At 38.1% G+C, this 16884-nt stretch overlaps 1 protein-coding gene across 1 annotated transcript in view; it reads left to right on the forward strand.

The window, feature by feature from the left end:
* The window catches only part of LOC125504598, a gene marked incomplete at its 3' end in the record, with an annotated part of 39797 nt that overhangs the window by 16227 nt on the left and 6686 nt on the right, over positions 1–16884 (forward strand). The window contains 1 exon segment of the mRNA XM_048666825.1: positions 15639–15942. Within this exon segment, the coding sequence (XP_048522782.1) occupies positions 15684–15942 (259 nt within the window).

Raw genomic sequence — 16884 nt, forward strand, 5'->3', positions numbered from 1 at the left:
TGTGCTCAGGAACTTTTTTTGGATCATTAAACTATTTTTGGATCATTAAACTAATTTTGGCCCCTCTTGTACCATCCATAAAAACACAGTTTTTTCCAAAAATAAAGTTTGGTAAGCTAGTTTCTCTAAGATTAGCGGGTTTCCAGATATTTGCAATTAAAAAATTCGGTGCGAGACATTCAATCTCATAGGTACTGGTTGATTTTAATGGACGTTGTTTTGCCGAACTTTCCTCAAAAGCCAATTGTTTTTCGGCTGGTTAAGTTGATTCACTGTTGTGCTCAGGAACTTTTTTTGGATCATTAAACTATTCTTGGCCCCTCTTGTACCATCCATAAAAACACAGTTTTTTCCAAAAAATACACCAAACCAAAAGTTTTAAGTGCCCACATCTCGAAATCTGCTGATCTGAGCGCTATCAACTATGTATCCCTTTTTTACTCAGAAAATACTGCAAATTGCACCTTGGAGTATCAGTTCTCATTTGGCACCACGCAAAAAAAGTTGGGGCGCTTTTAAAGCCCACCCTCTGCTGCAGGAGGCGCGCTGTATGAGCTGGCTTAAAACTGATTCAATATACCCGAACCCTGAAGCCTGAATTTACAATTTTCGTCCAAAGCTGCACGTTATTCGTCATTTGAAAAAGATAATCCGCCAGAAAAGTTTTTACCTTTATACATAAACCCAGTATTAACGAATATATCGGCGGTTAAATATCAATAGAGGCTCAAAATTGGCCCTGGTGTGGCGAGTTTTTGAAGCTCAATAGGCCGTTTTCAGCCCAACATGCAGAATTAACATATTCTTGTTAGAGTTTCCCTTAATGGAAAATCGTATATCAGCTTTCTGTGTGAATTTGACTCGAACGTAAACACTTGGCATTCAATGCTTGTAACATTGTGCCTGGATATGTAGATACATGCTCCTTACTTGCAGGATTTATGCCCAGATTTGCGCTAATATCATTTTGAGTCGATACGTGATGCTCATGGGAATTGCACCATACGGTGCCAATGTGTCGAACTGAAGAGTGGAAATCTTTGGGGAAATGCTAGCTTTAAAGTATGCAGCAATTAGCCTAATTCGTCTGAGGTTTGGCTGAAAGCCAGAGGAACATAACTAGCGCGCATCAAATAAACTGTCCAATTCGCTTAGCCAGACTGCGTTTGTCGCCGTAATTCAATTCTAAGGTCCCTTCAATTAAGATGGAAAATCCTTCTTTAAGGCCGCTTAAAAGGTCCACTTTGTCTTGAAAATTTCCAAGTGATTTCATGTGGAAAATCAAATTTAAAACATGTTTGACTGAATTTGCACATACAACATGTAAAATGTCCACTGAGTGGATCAGTCAAGCGCCAAACGATGCTTCCGCCACTAATTCAAACTAACCGAAGGCGCTCAATTAAAGAGGAATTTGCTAGTTTGCATAAAATGAAAACTGCATAAATACGACTTGATTAGTGAAGTATTATGCATAAGCTTACTGAATCAGCTTTGTTCTATCTCGGCAAACATTTCCATATGCTTCAGCATGCTCATATTTATTAAGCGCAATTGCGGTCCGCATTAACGTGGTTTCCAGATGAGGAATAATGGCCTTCATTTGCACCGGGCTATTATTCTGTGTTGGGTGTTGGTTATTGCCCAAACCGACAGTTTTACAAATTTCCGATTTATAAATAACCATTTTCTATCTACTGGAAGATCGATGTAGTTGCGTTTAGCTACACTCGTTACATTGCGGATAATCGAAGCTTTGTCGAGCTAATGGAGAGTGAAAGAAGCATATTTATTACATCCTCGAGTAAACTTCAGCGATTGAATAACTGGCAGGAAGCCGCAAAAGGCCTTCAATGAAGAATATGCTCAAAATATTTCCTTTGTTAGGTGCAGCGATACATCGATTTATATGCGTCTAAAAATGCAATTCGTATCAGCGTCGCTCAACCTAGATTTAGACAAACAATAACATTTCTGAGATAAAACGCGCTAGAATTTAATAAAGGCAACACCATCTCAGGCCCCAGCTTGAGGGACTTAATCTCTCTAGAAAGGGGATAGTAAGGCGAGGTCTGGCATAGTTATGGAACAATTATGGGGCTTCCTATTTTATTCAGCACATTAAAAGAGCCATTTTTCATTTCTGACGTTGAGTAAATTCACTCAGTTCGTCACACTGTTATCATCCATCAGATGATTAAACCTCTTCTCGAATGCAGGCAGGATGGATTTAGTCAGAACATGTTCCACAATCTTAGGAAACAACGAAATAAAGCAAACCCAGATAATCGAGGACTTTCGGTTCAATTTCGTAAAAACTTGCCAGAGTTTCGATTAGAACGTGCCAATTTGCATTAGTTTCAGAAGATTGAAAGGACCTGGCATGTTGAGAGCGGTTTCAGGCTGTTTCAGGATTGGGAACAATCAATAAAGTTTCTAGCTGTTGGCCAAGAACCGCGTTATTTGCCGCTCAATTGTTGATGAACGCTTGCACTTAATGGGCTCACAGACTTTCTTGGAATCCCAAAGGTGATTGTTTGTGGCACACAGAATTATATTAATATAAGTCGACATAGACTTTTGAGATGTGGTGATCTCACGCACCCCCAGGACTGATTTAGAGCCCATTAGGACTCATCAGCTGGGTTTTACCTGAAGATAACAACTGCTAAAACATGCACTGTTTACTGAATACTAAAAAAATCATAACTTTTGAACCAGCCGAAGTAATCAGTTGAAAATATCACAGAATATCGCCAATATCTAAACCTAAAAACTGTGAAACACTAATTGAAATCGCCATAAATTCTGATTTTTGCCGACTTGGTAAACATTAGGCTCAAAATGAAGGTTTTCATGCAGCTGCACCATCGGCTTCAAAAATTCCTAACTTTCAATCCAGAGAAAGTACCAACTTCACACTTTTAGAGTCTATAGAAGGTACTTGAGCAAAAAAGCTCTAAGAGGTTGATCGAAATTGAACCTTGATTTGTGCCTACTTGGTAAACGTTGGGCTCAAAATGGGCGTTTTCGTGCATCTGCATCTTCGGCGCTAAAAATGTCTAACTTCCAATCCAGACGTAGTGGCAACTTCAAGCTTAACCCTTCAATAAAACAGACCTTAACCTTCCGCTTCCGCGAATTTGGTAGAAATCGCACCAAATTCCCATTTTTCTCGAGCTGGTAAATGTTGGGCTTAAAATGAACGTTCTCCTGCAATTGCACTATTGGCTAATTCCTTCAGTAGAACTTTCAACTTCATCAAACCGCTTCCACCTTCAGTAGACGACATTAATGATAGTTTATAAAAGATGCCTTCTTCAAAGAGTTTTCGCCAGTTTTGTAAAATTCTATTGAATTTCCAGCGCTCATATTTACATTTTTGTAGTTGCTTTTGCCTGTACAAGATTATTAAATTTTTCTGTATTTTGTGGCCATTTTTCTGTTCTGAGCCAAACGAAACAAGCAATACATCACACAATTATCTAAATCTAGAGCCACTAGCACTGCTATCATAACTTCCAGATATATTCACCGATACAATTGGCCCCAATAAACATACATCAAAACGCACAAAGGCGAAAAACATTTGTTCGCAGATTTCGCATGAAAAGTCTTCGATGTTCGTTCGGAATGGGGTGAAAAGCACGCTCTAGATAATGCCAGAAAAGGCATATCTTTTAAATTATTACAAATGGAGTAAAAAAGGCCCACAAACTTGCTCAACTCGTGAATAAACAGCAATGATGAATAATGGCATCGTTTTTCAAGATCTGCCCTGACTTAGCGCGTTTTAGGCGTTGAAAACAGAAAAACTGGGATATGAATATGTTTATGTTTTCCAGTCATTTATCAGCTTCTTCTCATCCTGTTCAATTATTGTTTTTAAACATAAACCCGGCAATTACAATTGGGCGAACATCCGCTTAATGCCAATGTTAACATTTGCAAAAGCAGCTGCATCGGGACACTAAAATTACAGAATTTAAACTAACAAGGCAAATGTGCATAATTCCATTTGACTATTCTGGTTCAATAGGATGTGGTGTTGCTGTATGGAATCCACCACTATAATTCTACATTGCATAACTATTTACTGGAAGACATTATTAGTTCTGATTTTTTGCCGATTTCATTTGCATTAGCACCTCAAGGAGAAAAGTGTAAACACCTTCTAGAAGCTTTAGAGACGTGACATAAAGCGAGAATCCCCTTCTATATGCTTTTCCACTTCTCCTAATGCCCATTATATATTTTTTACATTCTTACAGCAAATCTGGCATGTAAATTTATTCCTTTGAAATATCCCTGTAAGTGGGCACGACCCAAACATATAATAAAAGCAATTCTGATCGGAGCTATATTTATTATGCCGGCAGCATTTGTAGGACGATTTCCCCACAAAAATGATATCGCCCGACAATAAACCCCTTTTCAGATACATAAAGTAGTTCTTAGGCGCTTATCTTCTTATCGGTATGGAAGTATAGCGTGATTGGCTGGCATAACTTTTGATGTATGAGAACGCAGATAAAAAATGACTGGCGCATATTTTCTTCTGCCCATTGGGCTAAAGCTGATAGTAGAAGATGCTGAAAATATTGGAACGGTCGCAGACATTGAGCCATTTAAGAAATTTAATTAAACGCCGCTGGTTCAGTTCAGTGCGAAATAACAGGATAAACTCCTTTAGCCTGTGCTTGACAATAGCAGAGTTATTGAGGAGTTTGGAAAGATATTTTGTTAAGTTTTTCATTCAGTTAAATTAAAAGTGAAGACAATTTTAAGCGAACTTTCGAAAAATGAAGATTTGTGAATTTGATTTAAAAGAAAGTTTTAAGGTCCAAGAGCTTGAGGAAAATCATTTTCAAACTGGTCAATTTTCGGGGATTTTAGACAGTAGTGGAAAAAATTCTTCTTTACCAGCTTCAAGCAATGATTTAAAACGTCAAATAATAATAGAATATAAGTAGTTCATGTTGATTCATTCATTCCAGCAATTAGAACTTCTCACAAACGTTGGCTCCAAAGTCCCCAGCGTTTGGTAGTTATTAACTTACAGACTCTTTTGAAAATAATTGTATTAACGAACCGCTCTCTGTTTGAGTTCTAATAATCGAAGTCTCCAGACTAAACATGTTCTGAACATGAAATTTTCCTCGCAATGTGTTCAATGTAAAAGTGCGCTTCACAGGGTCAGTTTCAGCTGGCCAGTCGCCCTATGATGATTAATGACTGAACATTTTTGTAACTGAATTCATAATTTCATGGAATGACTGCTGAAATCCATCTGGACCGTGTGTTGGACGTGAAATAATTTATCTGTGAAGAATCGAGGCGCAAAGCAAACTGCAGTTCGTTGTATGAAATATGCGCCAATAAGTTGGGCAGGTGAAAAATTGATGATCCCAGACGGGATTTCGTCCATTTATTTTCAATTATTCTGCGAAGAGTCGGCCGTTTCAACGTTCGTTCGTTCGTTAATAATTTCCGGCATGGAGATATCTGGAGAAAATTAATTGCGAATCGGGGATGTAATTTGTTGAATCAGCCCGAAGCGGAAAAATGGGCCAACATTTCATATTTCCGTCTATGCACGCGTTTCAATTTTCAACTGCTCCTCAATTTACTGTCTATAAATAGTTAATTACTCCTGTTTTCGATTCAATTTACCTCAAGGCTCCGATTCGGAAAACAGGCGAACTTTGTAAGTCACTCAATTTAATCACATTTCCAGTTGGAGGATGAAAAATGTTGAATACTTGAGCTGAAAACAGGGCTTTGCTGTTCTATCTGTCTGTCGAGTGTTTTAGAAGCACCCTGGGAGTGATCCGGGAATTTTTGCGTAAATTGAGTCAGAGAAGACAACGGCATTTTTTATTGAAATTCCCTTGAATCACTTTTTCCATCCCAAACTAGCCAAAGAAAGCTTTATATTTTATTTCGCTTCCAGGTGCTTCAATAAAGTACCCGACACCGACACCCTCTCATCATTTCATTAAATTCCCGTCTTTTTTCTGTCTGCCGCTAATGATTTCGAATCGGCTCCGCTTCCCGAATACAGAAAACATCGAGTCCCAATATTAATTTATTTTCTCATCAATAAATTTTAATGAAGGTCTTCGAGATGGAGGAATCGTAAAAAGGCAAAAAAGCTGTTCTGGCTTGCCAAATTTACGATCTGTCTGTAGTTTCGAGCCATGGAAAGTTCATTATCCTAATGTGCAATCAACGAATTGGCTTCCTTGCGATATGGTTTCGATCCATTGAAGGTAATTTAATGGAATTGGGGACTTTGATTCAAACTCTATTGCCGTTTAACAGGATTTTTCGAAGTTTTCACGTTTTTACACATTAAATCGGCAATATTACAGATGGCTTTGCTTTTTGTCAAACGGTGCTTTAAGAGAACCTTTCCATTTAGTAAATTCCTGGAATTTCCCGAACAACAAAGAAAATGTTGTTATATTGTAAAATAAAATATAGATTTATTAATGACTAGCAAACGAAACTGGAAATAGTCCAGTGGTTGCCCGGATTAATAATGGGGCATGTTTAATTTAAAATTGAAATCGCGCTGATTCATTCAGCTTTAAAATGTTTGTCACATTTTAGAGCAAATATTGAACTCAATTAACCATCAACAGTAAATTTGTCAGCAGTAAATTTATCACGTTTCGGGATTTACGATTATTGATAATATTCGCAAATGAATCGACTGGAAATGCAATTCAAATTTGCTCTGTTACTGATACTTTAAAACTATCCCAGCAAAAAACAGCTTTAAAGTCCCAAAACATTAACAGTGATCAATTTCAATTTAACTGAATAAAATAGGGAAAAATTTGCTCAAAACGATACAAAGTCGTTTAGATTAGATAAAAGATCCCATTTAGGAGCTGCAAATTGTTTCCAACCTTCAGCCAGTTTATTAAGCAATTTAAAGATCCCACCCAGCAGATAAAGCCGGAAAATGGTGTTTCTGGTCCATCATCAGGGTTCCCTTGAACATTTCCCCATACATTGCAGGAAAATTTCCAGTTTTTGAGGTGAGAGCTAAATGAAAATCACCCTCAAAGCGCAGCTGAACAATCGCAATTAAACCTCTTAGTAATTTCACTGTTCATTTTCCATCCAGCTTCTATCTAGTCCATAAATCTTTTGCATCGCACTGGTAACTAATATCAACTGCCGGCATATTGCAAATTGTAAGAGTGATTTGTCGTTGATGTTGCCATAGTCAATGGCGAACTGATGAACATTAATTGAGCATCAAGATAGCTACTTGTTGCATTATTCATGTTCATGTCGCAACTGGTAATCACATAGCCTTGCTAAGGCTATTAGTTTGGCGCGGAGATGGCAAACAAACCGAGTCCGTTTGCTATTGGTTTGCAATGTAAATGTACGATTAAACTGAATTGAATATCAACAGAAAATTCATAATGGAAAAAATCAACAGCCACTCAATTTGAGTAAATAATCGAATCAAATTTTCCTTTGTAGAGGCGGTGTTTTTCACATCCATTGCGTTATCTAAGTAATTTCATCCCAATCCAAGAAATTATTGTACATTTGCGCCCAACTGGATTGTGGAATGAAATCGAACACGTTATTCGAAGCGATCCTTTTATCTCGGGAAATTTTCGCTGCCAATTTCCTGGCTCAATTTCTATCCGCAAAGATTATGATCAGACGAGAGGAAGTCGTGATGTTGTCTTCCGAATAAATATTGGAGCCGTATTGTGGGGAAACAATTATTTGGGCCGAGTTTCGAATACAAATGCCGGCATTCTGTGAAACTCGCCATGTGCTGGAACACGTGTAATTGCTGTGGCTGTGGATTTTTTTCGTCCAGCTAAGTGAAACCTAAATAACGCATTTACTGAGCTTCCAAGCTCGCGTGAAGTTCTCCTAATGGAAATCCCAGCAGGACTGCACAAAAATGTGTCAAATGCCGCCACATGGAGTAATTTTCCGGACAAACACTCGGCTCAGTGCTACCTAAATTAGTGTGAGCTTTTCTACAATAAAATGTTCAGCTTTTTTCGCAAAAAAACCGGATTGTTTGGCATGATAACACGTATTTATGTTTGCAGTAGGAGCAGACCGAACGTACTCCAAACATGTTTGTTTGTTTGCATTTTTCAGTTTCCACAAGCACTATTCCAGCCTAGACCATGGCTTATCTTCGCACATAAATGCATATAAACGCACACCAACGAGGCTGGCGTTTCAATTTATTCTCTATTTGGCAAAGGTTTTAACACCAGAATAGAGGCATCAGGAAAGATTTGTCGTCCCACTGCGTTTTATGCAATTGGAATTGTCTAAAGTGGACGTTATTTAGACTAATAAATGTAGTTTCTGATAAAACTTGGAAAACGCTTGAGAATTGAATAGGGCAAAAATAGGAAATTTAAACCCCAAAAATGGGGCGAAGGTGCTTGAGGGAATGGAACAGTAGTTCGAAGGATAATGGAATTCAAAGTGACCATCGAGATTCGAGCCAAACGGTAAAAAATACGAATTTATCTGAATCATGTTTATATTTTTTCTTGAAATCTGGGAGAATTCAGATCAATACTGCTCCGCTTTTGAGAAACCTTTAAAGACACTTGAGGACTTTTCGGGTTCTCAACATGAACGCAGAACTGGGAAAATGACAAAGGACAACTGAAAATACAAGTAATTTCCCACGAAAAGTCTTCAGAAATTAACAGCTGAATTCTGGTATAAACAATTTTCAAAATTTATTTGATAAATTATTGTTCCTTATTACTGTGACCAACTGGAAAAAAATTTGTTTCCTTGCCTAATTCTTCTATAAAACTTTCTGCGCAATTTTTTTCCATTTTCAAGACTTGCGAAAGCTCGACTTTTAAATGAAACTTCGGAAACACTTTGAATACTAAAATAGTTGAGAAAACCGCAAAAAATTAGGTGGAAAAAGAAGACAATGAACAACATTTTTTAATTCCCAGGAAGAAAGGTATCCAATTAACGACGAATTCGCTTAAAATTCATTCTTTGTATCCTTTGAACAATCGAGTATTTTCCGATTTTTGGGCCGTCGTCAAGTGGAATTTGGCCGAGACGTTTCGCTAGCACGCATCGTTGGCATCTTCAGAGGTTTGGTCGCTTTTGCTGCAAACAGACCTCTAACGCCGAAAGACCACAACCGTATAACGTTTCGTTAGAATCAGAATTGGATGCGAGAAAATATAATTCTTGTGCTTCTTCTTCGATGAAACTTCTGCGGCGATTTATTTTTTTCGTTTTGACGACGCAAAAGCTCGACTTTTGATAAAACTTTTGAGGCTTTGACTCTTTGAATCCTACAAAGATGAGAAAAACCGAGAAAATAGAAGGCGTGAAAAATAGTACAAATCCCAAAGGGCAAAATTGATTATTAAGTAACCAGTGAATTTCTGTTTGAATAATTTTCGGGTTTTCAGATTGTCGTCAATACGAATTTAGTCCTCACGTTTCGATAACTCGCACGACTGGCGTCTTCAGAAGTTGTTAGCAGTGAAAGCGATTGGCAACGGCCTAAATTTGTTTAGAACTCTGCTTGGACGGAAGAAAAACTACATTTTTGCGCTCACTCTTGTTTGGCATTCATCAGGTATTTCTTCTTATTTGGTTCTGAAGATAAATAACACAAAACTTAAAAACTTGACTGGGTTTTTGTCCTCCTTATTCATCCAAAACTGAGTGTTAGTTTTGCAGATTAACAAAAGTTTCCTAAAACAACTGATCGATTTCCTCACCATTTCTGTCCCGTACAGCAATGAGAATTAAACTTTCAATTATCCAGCTTTTATCTGTTTTTTCGCTCGTTCTGTCCTGAAACCGACACTCATTTTACTGTTAAATAAACAGCCATTAATTCTGATGTAAAACCCTAAAACCACTGGCTAATTCGAGGCGATGCACCAACATGGGCGAATGAAACTTATTTTATGGCACTAGACAGTTCCACATCGAAACAGAGAAAACTTTGGCCGTTAAACTTAATATATCTAGTTGTTTTGCGATCAAGTAGTTTAAGACGGGGCCAGCAAGCCATGGGAAAGTTTTCGAACGTTTATCTAAGAGTTTCAAAGTCAGCATTTTTTTATAAGCTGCGCTTAATGGCGTTATTGGAAAAAAATTGCTGAGTTTTGGAGGCGTTTCAGACATTTCAGGAACAGGTTGAGTTGAAATATTTCGATTTAATGGTCGCAGCACATTTTTTATGGCCTCATTAAAGCGGCAATATGACAACGGGCAACATCAGCAATATTTCCTCGAAAGTATCTGGAATACGGTTCTTAAAGCAAAATATATACATTAAATTTATATTTATACGGGCTGTGATTTATGATGCGATGGCGCCTTTAAAGTGACTGAAGCAGTCGAATCTTTTCGTCTTTAGAGGCCGAAACAACCCTGAAATAAAACACAATTTATTCAAAGTTTTACAAAATCGTTTTGGGTTCTCTCGGACGTTTTGCTTGGCTTTGCCACAACCAAACACACAATTCCGAGGCACCAAGAAAGGAAGCTGAGGAAAAAAATGCTTTGGATTGTATCTAAAATATCTTCCCTCTATGAATCAAGCCTTTTACGAGCCTTCTTCTAACAAAAAACACTGAGTGAGAACATTTGGAAACATTTTTCAAAGATTTATGAAGCTGAAACCGCGCCAGCGACTGAATGCCTATCATTTCATGCTCTAGTTGGATAATGCCTTTGAAAGGCAGATTTTATTATTGGAGAATGTTTGCCAAAATTCTTCTCGCTAGGTATTCCGGCCTGATATTTTAATTACCAAATAATGGGAATTTCATTTAAATAGAGCCGGGGCGCTTTGCAATTGGAGCGATGTTAATGTATTCAGTTTTGTCATGCGAACTATTGCAAAAATGCATCTATTTCACGGTGTAACTGTGCCCATTTTCAATTTCCACCGGCACTTGGAAATGGGAGTTTCAATTTAAAAATGTCATCGGATAATGGGTGAAACCGATATTTTAAATAGCTTGGAAAATCAAATTTACTTTGAGCTTTTTCTTGGCTACAAAGTTCTTTAATCGATGAAACTGAGTCGGAGTTTCCTCCATGTTTTATATGCAATCAAATACCTATGATCCACTTTAAAACCTCTAAGAAACCACTTTGCATTTCCCAAGTGGATTTTTATACGCTCCATGACTAAGAAAATGTTAATGCGGGACAAATTCTTATCTGCGTCGTATATTTTTGCAGTTTGGGCAGGCCTACGAATATCGTTCCTCGTCATTGAAAACTCCTTTTATATCCTTTTCGATAACGTGGCGAATAACCCAACTAGGTAACCTCATAAACGAAAATTTATTGGAAGAAGGCAAGGCAGGCTTTTCGAGGCGACGGATAACATTGCAGTAAATCTTTTGCCCAATGGATGTGTCTATAGAGGTCTCGGCTTTATTGACGTTCCGCCACTGATTTTATCGAAATACTGCATGATTTTCACACGTTTCACTTTATCGAGTGAAACTCTGCTTTACACACACACAAAAAAAAATAATTTTTCACTCACCTCAATCTCTTGAGCGAAAATAAGCCCGAGCTACAGTCGATTGATTCTTCAAACGACGAGGAGAAAAGTGGTGATTTTTCGGGTTGTTAAGGAGTCGTCGATATGAATTTGATCTTAAAATCAAATTAAACTAATTTCCTCAAATGATTTTGTCTGGTGAAAAATTTCTTCTCAACAATGGAGGCTCATTTACGCCCCACCTGAGTGATTTCCAGAATCATAAATAATCAAGCACCTCCTTTAATATTAATGCTTTTTTAAGCAACCGCGGTTGCTTTAGCACTTGAAAAAAGCTTTTTATCGACTAGCGAAGCAAACGCTTCGAAACAGAAATCACATTGACTAATAATAACGACCAACCCAAAACTGACCAATTTTGATTTTCTAATTTTGAGGTTCGTCTGGTCGCTTGCGCTGCCACCAGAAATCTGAAGCTGCCAACCGTGCGGGCTAGCGAAACGTCAGCACCAAATACACTCGAAAATCACCGATTGTTCAAACGATAGCTTCCCAAAGATGGAAAGCTTGAAAGTTTCACTCAAAATTTTGCTAAGTTATCTGGGCAGGAATTCGTTAGCCGGAAAGTTATAACCATCTTTACTAGCCATTAAAGTTGCAAATTATTTCTCGAGAAATTCAGGTGATGCAGGCGGAACGTGACGGCATTTAAATTATTGATGCCAATAAATTATAAGCAGAAGCTGGAGTTTTGTTGCACGAAAAGGTCGGCCTGTTTTAGCAAAAGTTTGCATTTTTAACCGCCAAAGTTGTGCTTGAAACATGACAAATGTGATACTTTGGATGAAATTTTCATAATTTCTAATGCTGCTGATGTTGGCGGAATTGAAGCTAATGGAACCGGGGGCTGAGAGGCTTTGTTATGCTAATGACCCAGATTTTCCAAACCTTCACACTCTCCTCAAAGTGAAAAAATCAATCTTCATTACGCTTTCTTCCATGATTCAGTGAACTTTCTTGCTCTTGAATAAGCAGCGAACTTCCACATATTTTTCTTCATTAGGCTTGGCCAAAATTCACATTTCTGCTGCACAAAATTATTTCAGACGCAATTAATCTCCAACGGGTTTTTATGGTTATTTGAAACACCCTTATCTGTTCAAACGTTGCCTGCCTCTTCCCCCGAGGGTGCACTTTGCCTTCTGACCCTTAACTAAAAAATGCAATTTTTAATTCCAATTCGCTTTACTTTCCGGACATTTAGGGCCTAAGTGGCCGTTTGAAAGCCCCTTGGGTGGTCTTTAAGGGGCATTTCCGGGTTTTCCAATTTCCCCAGATAATCAATTGAACGTTTTTCGACTATTTCGAGCCAGGTTTCATCTGAAGTTCACTATTGGCTTAAATCAACCCTTGCCTCAAGCTTAGCTGAGCTACGGCTATCGAATATCTCAGCTAGTTGCGACGCCTGTTTAAATAAACCGGGAAATAAAAAACACCGCAGACTCTTCGGCTATTTTTTCAGGGCTGCTAATATGTCAAGGACAAAATAAATTCGCTGTAGGGTGGCCAATGAAAACACAATCTGTAACGGTATTATCTGCTTTAGAAAGATTTAGTGCCGTATGCAACCAGCATTTTCATTCGATTCGCTTGACCTATAATTCACTGGTGTGAAACAGAATAACATTATTAAAAGCCGGTGTTTAGTTGTTTATATTTTTGCTCTTATCGTCGAGTGATTAAACTTGTCCAAAACGCCCTAATTTCGAAACATTTCTAAACAGCGGTTGTTCCACCCGAAACCTCCTAACTAAAGCCCCATTTTTGATTATATTGTACTCTGAAGCTTAACCAACTCAGGAGAATTTCCTTTCATATATGCACCTGTTAAATGCCCCCGTTTCATGGAACTTCACCATTAATCCCTTTTAAATAGTGCTTCAACATGAACAGGATGTACTTAACAACTATAAGCGTTATTGGAAATTAGTTTCGCAGCTGTTAGAAGAACGAAGATTGCTCAACGTGGCTTTGGAAGATTGTTACATATTTTGGTTTAATTAGATGCGAAGGTTATTTGCTAGTTTATTAAATATTAACGCTTTTATATTGGTTTTGGGCTTCTTGAAATTAACGGCTTAAAGGTTTCACAACGAAGAACTGCCTTGTTCCACTTTTATAAATCTGCTTAAATTTCCCATTAACCAGCGGCATTTAAGAACATTGTTCTTAAACAAGAAAACACTTGTGCAACAAGAAAACACGTCCAGAAGCAGGCGGATCTGTTTCGATGAAAATGCTTGCTAATGAAGTAAAATCCAATATTCCAGATGCATTTTTGGGGCGCGCAGCGCTATTATGATGAAATTTGATCTCTCTTTAGAGCGGTTTGCGATGCTAATCGATAAAAAGCTTTTTTCAAGTGCTAAAGCGACCGCAGTTGTTTAAAGAGCATTAATATCGAAGCAGGTGCTTAATTAATTATGGTTTCGCAAACACTTCAAGTAGAGCATGAATGAGCCTTCATTGTTGAGGCGAAACCTTTAACGAGACAAAAGCCTTTGAGGAAATTAGTTTTACTTGAGAGTTTAAAATAAAACCCTCGTGCATAATAATCCATCTCTTTACTCACAAGGGAGCTTTTCAGCAATCCCTATCGAGCGAGCGGTCTATAGAACTGGATTATGGCAGCTTAGTGAATTTCTGGATATTTTGCTCAAACAAGTAAACATTCTGTAGAGTCACATTTCTTGAGTTTCTGGTTGTAATTAGCGGAAAATTTCATTTTCCAGAAGCTGCAAAATTTTGAAGAAACTGTTCTGGTATCTTTGAGCTAACTGCTTTGTTACCCCAAAACGCTCTATTAATGTGCTTTGATTTTCCCAACCTGGAAGCGAAACAAGCGTTTTATGTCCTGCTTAAGGAAAACATGGAGATTATTTAGAAATTTAGCATCCATTAGGTCAAGTTGCAGATTTCTCTGGAAAACAATAGGCGATTACATGCTCGAACAAATCTTCTTATTTAATTCAGAGACACAACCCCGAATCTCTCGCAATGAATATTCATCGAAAGTATTTACATATTCACCACCTGCAAAATAATCGGCTATAAATGCTTATTTGTGGACCATTTGCCACATAAAATATTACTTTTGGATTAACAAACAGTCGATAGCGAGGCGAGGGGCTTGTTGTGTTTAGCGAGCGTTTTAACCAACTACTATTTGACCATATTGGGAAAAGTGGCTGGAAAATTGCCAAACAATCTCACAGAGGAGATGAAAACGACGTGAGCGAATTAAAAAACGATGTCGATTATTTAAGAGAAAGTAAAGCAGAAGATTGAAGACGCACTAAATATTAGTAGGTTCTCAAAAAATGGAGCTTTCAATCGATATTGAACCCTGAGAAGCCAGAAAAATTGCCAACAAAGTTCTTGATCAAATTGGGATTATTAGGAGCGTTCCCAATTTGAGCATTGTTTAGGGGGAAATTTGAATAAACCAATAAACTCAGAAATCGTCTGATCGTAAACATGCAGTTCTCTAGCAAAAGATTTGTTCAACAGAGCTGATGTTTCATTACTCTAATGAAAAAAAAAACGATGTAAACTGAAACGACAAAACATATAAGCGCTTCGTTTGCCTGCAAAAATACAAAAGCTTGTGATTTATGTTCACTTGGATTTGATGAAATGTGATTGGAAAGGTTTTTACATTAATTTCTGCAGTCAAATATCTGCTTTTATTAAAATGGAAGTTTACTGCTCGATGACTCATTTCACTGTTGAAAAACTACGCAACTTTATGAGTAATTGAAATCGTCAAAGGTTGCTGATGAAGTTTGAACAAATTTTGTGAGTTTTGAGCTTATTGGCTCTCATCCGCTAGGTTTCGCTTGAAAATAACCCTTACAGACGTTTTTCTGGCAGTTGAATAATGAATGTAAACGCCCAACTGCAATCTCTGTTTAAAAAATCCAGATTTTGTCCAGCTTGAAGATGCAAGTCAATTATGTTTGCGAAACGAGAGGGCAGAAGTCTTCTTACAAACTGAAAAATTCTCGTTTGTTTAGAGTAGAGCTTCTTAATACAGCATGTTTTTCTTTTTCAGTAGCAGCCAAAATGACATGACTTCTTCATCGACGCTCGAAACATCATGTGGCCCACTTTGTCTGCAATCTACCTATTTTTGACTGGGATTCCCTTGATAATTTCCAATGACCGAAGCAGTTCGGAGAACTTTAAGGCCACTGAAACCGGACTTCTGGGCGGATTTGAAGGCTTTTCTGAAACACGTTCGAATGCTAATCTTTCGGGGCCCATTTCGGACGACAATTGTGCCAAGTCGGTGGGAAAGTGTGCTTTAAGTGTTGCTTCTCTTACCCCAACTGAACCATTTAGAGCTGCGAGTGATGGTAAGTTTGGTGTCCTGTGCTTTATATAATTTTTTCCAGCGCTTTCAGCTTGATTGTTTGCTTGAAGGTCGGTTTATTTCAACCTATGCTGATGTTATTTTGCTTAAGGAATAGACCGAGTGAAAATTTCCAGCATCCATTACGGCCAAGGCAAATTGACGCCAATTAATCACAGAAATTAAAATGCCTACAACACGGTTTCTCACTTGCAGAAAGCCTTAATAGGGGTTTTTGTTCCAGCAATATCGCCCAACTTCTCCCGTTCATTTCACTTTGGCGGTTTTCAGCCGTTTTTTCTCAACAGTCGACGTTTATCCGGCCATTTGCGCTCTTTTACGGATCGTCGATGTAACTGCTTTGCGAACTCGTTTGCTATCTGGGTTAATAAGTCCAATTAACTCAATTTCTATGGTTTTTCTCCCGTCACTCGTCTGCTGGCTGTTTGCTTAAAAACCTGCAATTTGAACTAAATAGCGTTCAACAGCGCTGATGTGGAGGAATAATTTTTCTAGATCCAAGACTAGATGCATCTTTTGACAGTTTGCCTGCAAATAAAGCAGCAACGGCGGAAAAATCGCTCCCGGTTGGCGAATAGCTTTTAATCACGCCGTCATCGAGCCATCCAGCATCCAGGCTATTATCATTACTATTCAGGAAAAACGCAAAAAATGGATGTAATAAACGATGTCAAGAAGCTAAACGAGCACAAAACGCTATAGAAGCCTTTGGATCTGCATATATATCAAGGCAACTGAGTGAATCGTTGAGGGATATTATGAACTAAACAGGTTTGAGGCTAAGAATGAGGCCTTTATGACTAGACCAAGAATGTTAGAAGTGCTTGCAGCCTTTGCTCTAACGAGTCTCGGAGTTTGACATGGTTTTATCCTCCTTTGAACGTTTTTTTTCGGAAGACTTGTGCGATGAGAAGAGACCTTAATC

The sequence above is a fragment of the Dendroctonus ponderosae genome, unplaced genomic scaffold, assembly GCF_020466585.1.
Source record: "Dendroctonus ponderosae isolate FM_Combo_2020 unplaced genomic scaffold, Dpon_F_20191213v2 Dpon_F_20191213_5, whole genome shotgun sequence".
Lineage (NCBI taxonomy): Eukaryota > Metazoa > Arthropoda > Insecta > Coleoptera > Curculionidae > Dendroctonus > Dendroctonus ponderosae.